General features: G+C 33.6%; 1 protein-coding gene across 1 annotated transcript; it reads right to left on the bottom strand.

Moving 5' to 3' along the window:
• Window positions 1-1,561: 1,561 nt before the first annotated feature.
• LOC133290978 (trihelix transcription factor DF1-like) lies at window positions 1,562-5,178 on the bottom strand. Its single transcript, XM_061489137.1, has 2 exons — window positions 4,675-5,178; window positions 1,562-3,831 (listed from the first exon to the last, which is right to left on the bottom strand). Exons 1-2 carry the CDS (start codon window positions 4,995-4,997, stop codon window positions 2,124-2,126), a joined length of 2,031 nt encoding a protein of 676 aa, XP_061345121.1. The 5' UTR covers window positions 4,998-5,178; the 3' UTR covers window positions 1,562-2,123.
• Window positions 5,179-11,065: the final 5,887 nt, after the last annotated feature.

Genomic DNA, 11,065 nt, shown 5'->3' with positions numbered 1-11,065 from the left:
TTCTTTTCATAATTAGGTTACTCACAACTCACAAGATTCCTCCCTGGGGACCCTTCTTCGAGGGTTTATGACTCCATGTGTGATGCTGGCATTTTCTGCTTTGAGAAGGGCACTGTTGCAATGCAAAAGGTTGGGTCACTGTCCCAACAATTTAAGGCCCTTTTTATATTATTTTCTTCAATTTGTTTTTTTTAACCCCCTTTTTTCAAATTAAACCTTGTTTTTGCCACCCACTTTTTTCAGCATTGCAGTTAAACTCCATCATTTTCTAATGCATTATAACATGAATAATATAAATTATTAAAGAGATACTCATCTAATACATTAAAATTTTGGATTCAAAAAGTTTTTTTTACATGGTATCAAAGTTTCAGTGATCATAAGGTCAGGAGTTTGATCCTCACCACCCATCATTTTTTAGTGGAATAAAATAAGCACGCTTGTGTAATATCTATTGGAAGTGTTCAAGTATGAGTTATAAAGAAGTACCACATTGACTAGACATAGACCGAGTGATGACTATATAAGTGCAAAAGACCCATAAACCTACAGCCTTAAGATTTTGGGTTAAAATGTGGTGTCAGCTCACTTATTGTGGTTTATCGCTTGGTCCATGGATGTATCCCTTGCAATGAGTTTTGGGCTTCCCCATACCATTCTTAACAGTGCTATCAGAGCCAAAGGTTTGGCTGGGCCGGGTATTTAGAGATGGTGATATTTCAAGGTCTCCGCAGAAGGCTAGTGTGACTCCAATAGTTAAAAGAAAAAAAAAAGACTTTCGCAGAAGTTGTCCTTAAGGGGGAGCATGATGTTGAGTCTCATACTTGAGGGGAAGATGTTGGAAGTGTTCAAGTATGAGTTATAAAGAAGTACCACATTGACTAGACATAGACCGAGTGATGACTATATAAGTGCAAAAGACCCATAAACCTACAACCTTAAGGTTTTGGGTTAAAATGTGGTGTCGGCTCACTTATTGTGGTTTATCGCTTGATCCATGGATGTATCCCTTGCAATGGGTTTTGGGCTCCTCCCGTACCATTCTTAACAGTGGTATCAGAGCCAAAGGTTTGGCCGGGCCGGGTATTTAGAGATAGTGATGTTTCAAGGCCTCCGCAGAAGGCTAGTGTGACTCCAATAGTTAAAAGAAAAAAAAAAGACTTCCGCAGAAGTTGTCCTTAAGGGGGAGTATGATGTTGAGTCTCATATATACTTGAGGGGAAGATGTTGGAAGTATTCAAGTATGAGTTATAAAGAAGTACCACATCGACTAGACATAGACCAAGTGATGTCTATATAAGTGCAAAAGACCTATATAAACCTACAGCTTTAAGGTTTTGGGTTAAAATGTGGTGTAAAGACTCTCATCAAACATCTTAAAATATGAATGTGTGTTAAAGAAAAATATAAACTGTTAAAAAGACTCTCATCAAACATCTTAAAATTTTAGATTGAAATAGTTCTTTATTATTTCTGAAAAAATGGCTATGAGTTAGTGCGAAAGGAGAAACGAGACAATTAACTCACCGAAATATAATTTAAAACAAGGAAAAAAAGGGATTTTTTTTTTCAATGACAGCGTTTGAAGAGTAACAAAATGTCAAAATTGAAAAATAAAAAAGAAGAAGACAAATACCCCAACTAATCTCCTCCCATTACAGCAACGTGAACATAAAACAAGATGAAAAAATATATTAAAAAACTTAATTTAGGTCTCTCTCTCTCTCTTTTCTTTATTCGTTATTTTGGAACCTGAACCCCTCTCTCTATATATATATCTTAAATTCCTCTCTGATTCAACTTATTTATTAACCCAAAAAAAATAAACAAATTTTATAAAATAGAAAAACATATAATCTTACTGACTATATGCAACAACAAAGTACCAAACCCCATCGATCTCCCACCTCGATACACATGTGACATTCTGCCGTACGTGCATATTCAAATTCTTCCACACACACACACTTCCCATCACCACCACCACCACCATCACCATCCCCAATTGCCACCGGTTTCTGCCCCCCACCCTCCACCGTTCCGACAACCCCTGCACTATCTCTGACCCACCCCCACGCTTTGTTCGGTGCTGCATATTCTTTTGAGCACTTTTGCACCTCTCACTACTCAGCTGATGCACCCACTGAAGTTGTTGCTGCTGTTCCTGCTGCTGCTGATGTTGCAGGCTTGCTTGCCACTATCTCATAGTTACCATCATCCTCTTCATCATCATCATCATCTTCTCCAATATCCTTCTCTTCTTCATCTTCATCATCTTCCTCCTCCTGATGATGCCGCTCCATGGGATCATTCTCCACGTCTTCCATGGTCACATCTCGATCTGCTCCTGCTCTTGAATCAATCTGCTGAGGTGGCCATTGCTGCTCCGGCCGCACCATCAGCGGCGCCACCATGCTTTCCGGCTTCACCACCGTGTTGTCGAACTTGTTCTTCTCTCTATACAAAGCATCCAGCTGGTGAAAATACGGGCATGTCTTGGAATCTTCTGGTCTCTTCTTGTTGCTTTCCTTCACTTTCTTGAAGTACTTGTTGATGTTCTCCCATTTCTCTTTGCACCTTTTAGAACTTCGGTTGTAACCGAGCTTCCTCATTGAGGATGAGATCTCTTCCCAAAGAGGTCCTTTTGGTCCATTTTCTTGGTACTTAAAATCAAGGTTCGTTCTCAGCTTTATCAATGCTTGAACCTCCACTTTTGGCCACCTCGAAGAACTCGCTCCCATGAAATTCTCACCGTTATTATTAGCTTTAACGATTTCCATATTCGTCACTTGTTGTTGTGGGACCAATGGCAGCATCAAAGCCTGCGACGATGATGGTGGTGGCCCAGCCTGAGCAACTGGTGCTGGTTGTTGCACCGGCGGCGGAGCTGGTGCTGCTTGTTGTGGTGGCGGCGGCGGCGGCGGCGGCGGCACCACCGGTTGTTGTTGTTGTTGTTGTTGTTGTTGTTGTAAAATGTTGATGTTGCTGAATGCTTGACCGAGATTTTGCTGTTCAGCTATCTTTTGCAAGAATGACATAACTGCAGCGTCTTTGGCAGCAGCTATGGATCTTTCTTGTGCGAGAATCTCTCTCTCTCTATTGATCCTTTGCATCTCTTGTACTCTCCATGCTTCTTCTCTAACCATTCGTTCATGTTCTCGTTTCTCTATGGCTTCCAAGAATCTCCTTTGCAACTCCTCTTGCTTATCGATAACTTCCTTCATTAGTCTCTCGAAGAAGTCCTTCCACTTGCGTTTCCTTTTGCGCCTCCCTTCCAATGTTTGATCCGAAGAGGTTGAGGAAGAGCTAGAATTGGAGAGAAGATCGGTTGGGATGTTGGCGAAAGAGATTGGGATTGTTGTTGATGGTGGGAAATTTGTAGGGTTTGTTGGTGGGAATGAAGGGATTGTGAGGTTTATTGATGGGGGAGTGAGAATGGGTTGAGGTAATGGTATAGGAAGTGTGCTTGTTGATGGAACAGTGGCATGAGGGAGTGGCATTGGCACTGTTGTTGTTGATGTTGTAGTAGTAGTTGGTAATGACACTGATGATGCAGTTGTTGTTGTTGTTGTTGTTGTTACTACTAGTGATGATACTGGTGGTGGTGGTGGTGGTGCAGGTAGTAGTGCCGGTTGTGGTGGTTTTGATGAGTTGGGTGATTGAATTGAAGGGTGGTTCTCAAGGGCTTCTAATTGATCAAAAAAACGATAAGTTTTGCCATCTGGTTTTCCACTTCGACCTTCTTTGGTTCTCTTGTGGTACTTGTAGACGTTCTCGAATTTCTCTTTGCATTTCTTGGCACTTCTGTGGTACCCAAGCTCTGCCAGTTTCCTGAGAACCAAAGTGCCCAAAAGAAGACAAATGAAAAAAGAAAGAAAGAAAGAAAGATAAAAAGATAAAAAGGTTTCTGGGTTTATCTTATCTCATCAAATTCAGCTAGAAGACAAATGATAAAAAAACAATGGGCGCATGAGATAAACATAAAATAAAAAAATATGAGATGAATTAAAAGTATACCAGAATGGAAATGCAAGGAGATGAAATTAAGTAACTGAAAGAGAGATAGCAGAAAATATGAGACTTTGGATGTAACTGAAGTTTTAATAAATAAATAAAAAATCCCTTAAATTGATGAACAGAAATGTCACCCATGAAAAACACATGAACCCAAGTTAGAAGATTTGATAATCTAACTTGGTTTCCCGTAGGAGTTGGTAACTGAAATAAAGGGGGAAGAAAGTGTTGCTTTTGATAACTCAATTCAAGTTGGTAACTTATTTGGAAAATAGGACATGAATCAAAGTGAATGTCAGAAAAGCAAATCACACCCAAATCATAGATGCTGCACAACTAAAATTTTTAAATAATAATTTTATGTTCAAACTCCAAAAGAGAAATTAAAAAAAGGAGGATTTTAAGGGAAAGAAAAATACAAAAGGAACTGGAAAAGGAAGCAAAATCTGAATGATAGAGAGAGAGAGAGAGAGAGGAAAGATAGAATTGAAGTTAATGGAATGGAATACATTTCCAAGAATAAAATTGAAGCATAAATGAACTCCCAGATCTCCACATCCCATGAATTAAAAAAAAAATAAAAAAAATCCCAGAACCTCAAAATTCAGATACTGTGAAATGAATTAGAAGAAGCAAAATATAATTTAATTATTTACTCACCTGGAGACTTCTTCCCACAAAGGACCCTTAACACTTGCATCTCGAAACGCCACGTCCATATCCGACCGTATCCTTAACAGCGCCAAAGTCTCTTGTCGTGGCCACCGATTGCCACCGAAGCTACGTTCACCTTCATCGATTCTACCTCTTTCATCATCCCCTGAATTTGATCCAACTCCACCACCACCTGCCGCCGCCGCCGCCGCTCCGTCGTGGGTTCCAGCTGCTGCTGATGCCACCGCCGCCACTGCTTCTCCGGAGCCACCTCCCTCACCACCACCACCACCTCCTCCTCCTCCTAACACAGCTGAGTCCCCCAGCATAGTCACTCTCTCTCTCTCAGCTTTCTTCCAGAACAGCACCGCAGCAATTACAACAACAGAGACTAGGAGAAAAATTAAAAATGAAAAAAAAAGGGTGGTGAATTCTTTGAATTTGATGGGTTTTTATTTTGTATAAGTATATGTGTGTGTATGTGTATATGGATGAAAGCGCTGTGTCTCTCTCTATCTCTCTCTTGTGTTTGTGTGTGTGAGGTGAATTTATTATTATTATTTTTATCTATTATAATAATTAATAGTAATAAGAATAAATATGTGCTTTTTTTTCTTTCTTTTTTTTTGCTTTTCAATATTTAACTTTTACGCGCTTCCTTTTCTTCTCTTTTTAAGCTGCGGAATCTTCAGTTTTTTATTTTATATATTTAATGTTTTTTTGTATTGTTTTCGGCAAATTCACCGGACTTTGCTCTTTCGATATAATAACAAAAGTGGCACGGAAAAATATATGCAGGTATTTATTTATTTATTTGTATATAATTATTTATGCAAATAAAATATTAAATAGATGCAGAGATTTTTGAACACCTGCGCACGGAGACGATGCAGATTTTATGTTGATTTTTGTCTGTCCAGCTATATTTAGTTAAAGGCCGGCTCCTGTAGGTCACCTTTTTTTTAAATTATTATTTACTCTCTTTTTTTAAATAGTGTTTTTACCTATTTTTTTTTAAAAATTATTATTATTATTATTATTATTATCATTTTCCTTTTCTTGAGATGAAGATGAAGATGAGCTTTGGTTGCTTTTTCTTTGGGGGTGTGTTTTTTGGATTTCAGTAGCGGTTGGCACAATCATGGGGAAATGACCGAACAGGCCCTAACATGGTTCCTGCATTGACCTTTAATCATTGAAGCTAATCTATCCCATATTTTATTTACATCAGCTTCTTTGTGATCTGGGTTTGTCCCTCCGTTTCACAGCTTCTATATATATATTTTTTTTACAATGCATAGCTGTAACTTGCCCAAAATGCCCCTTTTATAAAGTTTGTTAGCTGGAAAAAAATAAAAAATAAAAAAAACACTTGGGAGCGCTGATTTAATTTTCAACTTGTTGCCTAGAACTGTGGTACTCTACATGTGGCCTTTGGGTCCCTACCCTGACTGTGACAATTCAATTTGGACAAATTTTCCTTCACATAACTGATAAAAGAAAATTAACAACAAAAAAAGGGGAGGTTTAAAATATCTTTTGGGCTTCTGCCCAGGGTTTCGCATTCAAACTTGGTTTCGTGATTAAGAAAAAAAGGGGGTGAATAGTGTAATTCAAAATCTTGTAATGAAGAAAATAGTTATTGTAATTAAGTGGGAACCACAGTTGAATAGAACTAGTTTTAAGAAGGTCATGTTATTAGGCCATGCCATTTATGAACAGAAGTAAATGGTGGCCAGTTCTGTTGGGTTTGTGACCCACCACAATAAATGACGTCAAAGTTTTGATGGCCGTGATATTGTGCACAATGGGTGATTCCAAGCATAATTATTGGTTTGTTAAATTTGAACAAAGTAATTACTTTGGTTCACTACACTAGATTTTTTTTTCTTTTATCTATGACATTTGTTATGTAGTATCTTAATCAATGTTGTGAAAATCGCACCGGACCGGACCGGACCGGTCGGGTTGACCTGGAACTCAGAGAACCAGTCATCTGACCGGTCCAGTTATCACATTGGATCGGTTAAGTATCAGACCCGGTGCGACCCGACCGGTTTTGGTGAAAAATCGATGACTCGACCCGAGTTTAAAAAAAAAAATATTAAAAAAATATATCATAATTGACATATTTGAGTGATGTGTTACTTATTGACTTACATAAGTTATGTACCTACAATACTAATATTATCTCAGTTATGCATTATGCAGAGAATTTTGATTTGATAGTTAGAGATGTCGTTTACTGAACCTGAAACACCAATATAATAAGCATTATGTGTTTGTTTGATCCTTTATTGGACAATAATGTATAATTTATTATTTTTGTGTATTAAAATATTTAGAATTTATATTATTTTTTTCAACTATTTGAATATATTTATAATTTTTTATATAAATTACAGATTTATGTATAATCACTGGGTCATGCGATTGAACCAGTGACCCGCTGGTTAAACCAGTGACCCAATATCTCGATCGGGTCATTGACTGGATTAGTTTTAATAACATTGATCTTAAGGCTTTGGCTAAACAATCTATACATTAAGTATGAAATGAAAAATAAAAGTATTTAATATTTTGAGATTCTAAAGAGTCGTTAATATATTTTTATTTTATTTTATTTTTTTGAAAACTAAAGAGGATTTAATATATTGCTAACGAAAGATATAAAAGGTTTCTTGTTTATGTCTAAAACACTTGTTAATTGAACTTTTTATTGGAATAATGTTATACCTTTTTTAAGAAATTTAGCATATCTCTTCAAATAATTAAAATAATAAGTATTAAGTAAAAAATAAAAATATTTAATTTAATTTTTTTTATTAATATTTAATTTTTTGATTATAAGTGTAATGAGTATCTTAAAAAATTTGAGAAAGATAAATACCTTTTTAGGTCAAAAATTAACTTTTTAATCATTTTATATCACATTTATCAATTTAATGTGTAAAAATAATTTTTATATATATACAATTTTAAAAAAGGTATTTTATCTTAATTTTTTTATGAATCAACATATCTAAATACAAATTAATTTTCTTAAAAATTGATTATAGACGTAATTAATTTTCAATATAATGATTTTCAGGGTTGATGAAGATATACGCTATATTAACACAAAGGCTTAAACTTAAAAACCAAGACATCTTTTAAAAAAAATTTCTTTATAATTTGCCGATTACCAAGCTTATTCATTAGGAAGATTAAAAAAAAAAAAAAAGTATTCAGTATAGTAATTTTTTTTTTGATAAACACACTATAGTGATGTTATTTCCTTATAACATCCTCCTAATTTTAAAAAATAAAAAGTATTAAGTGATAAAATTAGAAGCATGAAATAAATTTTTTCAAATTTTAATACATTTTATATTTCTTCTATAAATAAAAGAGATTATTGAATTATGTATTAGAAGTAATTAAACAGAATTATTATGAAAAACATTAGTAAACAAATATGAATGATATAATAATTCATAAACCATGAAAAAGAAAATTAGAGAGCACGGAGCTATTGGCGACGGTGTGATTTATTGGATGGTTTCACATTTACATATATTTTATATCAAAGACAATGGCTCCTACGTCCTACCCATGTACAATTATGGCACCAGCGCTATGCTACGTTATGTGAACGTTGCGTTTCTTTTTCGAATTTTAAATTCTAAACCTATTTGATCGTTGCACTTGCACTTGAAAATGACTTGATATTGTGATAAGGTTGTTGAATCTTGAAGGACTATTTTTAATTTTTTCTACTTATTATATCTTTCATTTTTGTATTCTTCTATAATGGATATGTGTATTATTTGTCTGCGGAATCCTTTTTACTAACCAATGTATTACATGAGACAAATTTTTATTTCTTGTGAAAGACAGTATTGCTTAAAATTAGTACCATTATAAATGTTAACAAAATCATTTTGTGTGTTTTGTTTTGGGAGAAATGCATTCTTAACCTTTAATGTCAATAAATGTTTGTAAAAAATAATTTGGTCAAATGATATCCCATGGCTTAAGGTATTGGAAATAGCTTTTAATATAAAATGCATAATAATAGAAACAAAAAAAATAGTAAAGGGTTTTGAGGGAGAAGAATAATGGGGAAATTAAACTTATTTACTTTATCTTCCATTTTTTTCTGCGTAAGTCAATAATTGAGTGTAAAACAAAACCGGAGGGAAATGCAAGCACGCATACAATGCGAGAACGTGGGACCCACTCAACCAATATACATTTAATGCGTATAATCGTCAAGTATTAGCTTTTATTTTGAGATCTATACTGTATCATTAGTTGAACAAATATAATTTACAATACACCAGTGAATCATGTGTATAAGGGTAGTTTAGTCAAAGCAGACAAAATTACACTAGGCAAGGCAATAGGTAATGGTGGGGCATCTTGGTAAATTGCTGATGACAGGTGGTGTTAAGTTGGGTTGACATCAATAGTAATGGGCATGCTCTCTCTCTCTCTCTCAATAAAAAAGTCGAGAAGATAAATCATAGATAATTATAATCGGAAGACTAATATTTGTTAAAAAAATAATATATTTATGAAAAAAAACGTTTGTCGTTTAAAGAATATAATTTTGTGTCATTTTAGATCTTAACCGTTGATTTTCGTCAATCAACAGTTAGGATTTACTAGATTTTATTGTAAATTATTAATTAATTAATAAGTTTGATCCAGTAAATTCTAACCGTTGATTGACGGAAATTAACAGTTATGATCTAAAATAATAAAAAGTTATATCCGTTAAAAGAACAAATATTTTTCTCTATATTTATTTAAAGAATGAGAAACTAATAATGTAAGGAAAAAATGTGTGTCTTTTTTTTTTTTGGTATAAAAATGTGTGTCTTTTTAAAGGATGTAAAGTTATGTTATTTAAATGAGAGAAAGAGATAGATCATGGAGAAAAAAGAGTGAACAAAATATAAATAAAAGTATGGGTACTACTTCTTTGTAAGAGTAAAAAAATTTAAAAGGACAAACACTTTTTCGTAAATGTGCATTTCAAAACAGATAAAAAAATAGATTAGGATGCATATTATTTTTATCAAATGTTTAATAATCTGCAGATTTTCTATAACCCTTGAATAATTGTTTTGGATATTTGTATTTATTGTTTTAAATTATAATTTTCATTATTTGTGGAAAATACAGAAAACGACCATATGGAAATAACTTATTACCAGATATTTATAAATCAAAATGCAAGGGCTAAGGACCACAAAAGAGTCTGGTCAAAAATATTTCTATATTTGGCAATATAAAATATTATGGATGCAAATTTTTCCCTATTTTCATTCGGTGGTATTTTCAGACCATTCTTGTAAGTTGAATCCTAACTAAATTAGAATTAAAAGGTCTAAATAAAAAATAAAAACAATATACAGCCAAAGTTTCTTTCTTAAGATAACTTAACATATATTAATATTAATTACTAAATGTATGTGTAATATGTTCCACTTTAACTTTCGAATGAGTACAAAATCTCGATAAATTTGAGTTGAAATCTAATAAAATTTGTTGGTTATAATCATTGCTCAAATGAAGACTGCAATGAATTCTATTAAAATTCTTGTAATGTTGCAAATAACGCTTATTTAAATAAGTTATTATTTGCAACATTGCAAGAATTTGGACGTATAATTTGAAATGGAAATCCAAATTCTCAAATAAATTTGCGTACTTTCCAGACTTTAATCAAAATGTTTTTTTTCTTAGCAGTTTTAAATTCAGAAAAGCAAATCCCACAAACCATTTTAGTATTCCTTAAAGAAAAGAAAAAGAAAAAGAAGAAGATACAATCACACATGCATATGTCTCTCTTCTCCTTCGTTCGTTGAACATGCTAGACGGGGTATCTGATTGTTTTTTTTCTTTCTTTTTTTTGGATCCAGGGTATCCAATTGGTTAATATTATCTGTGAATAAAGAATTTGGGCTCATGTACAAAACGTGGGCATCTCATAATAGCATTTGCCAAACCTTTTTCTTCAATAAATATATAAATTTTTTTACACATTTTTAATATATTTTTAATATTAAAAAAATTTCATGTGAATCCCACTATACAGAGTGACCTAATTTGTTTGATGAGACTTACATAAATTTATCTAATAATAAAGAATATGTTATAAAAAATATGTTGTCTACATCTAATTTTTTTTTTTTTTTTAAATATCAATTTTTCTTAATTTTCTCTCTTTAACATTTCAATAATAGCTTGCTTAACCACATTGCTTGTCTTGCAAAACATCAAATTAGATTTTACTGGATTAGTTCTATGTCTACTTTGCTTCGCTGGCAGAGCTTCCCTCTAGCTGGATAGGACATATACCTTGTAGAACTTCACAACCTAGCTAGAGAGACAAGATACCCTACCA

Source organism: Gastrolobium bilobum, unplaced genomic scaffold (genome assembly GCF_033153095.1).
Source record: "Gastrolobium bilobum isolate Gb01-03AN ecotype WA unplaced genomic scaffold, APGP_CSIRO_Gbil_v1 utg8260, whole genome shotgun sequence".
Lineage (NCBI taxonomy): Eukaryota > Viridiplantae > Streptophyta > Magnoliopsida > Fabales > Fabaceae > Gastrolobium > Gastrolobium bilobum.
The sequence above is the reverse complement of the archived record's forward strand: the minus strand, read 5'-3'. Positions and strand labels throughout refer to the sequence as shown.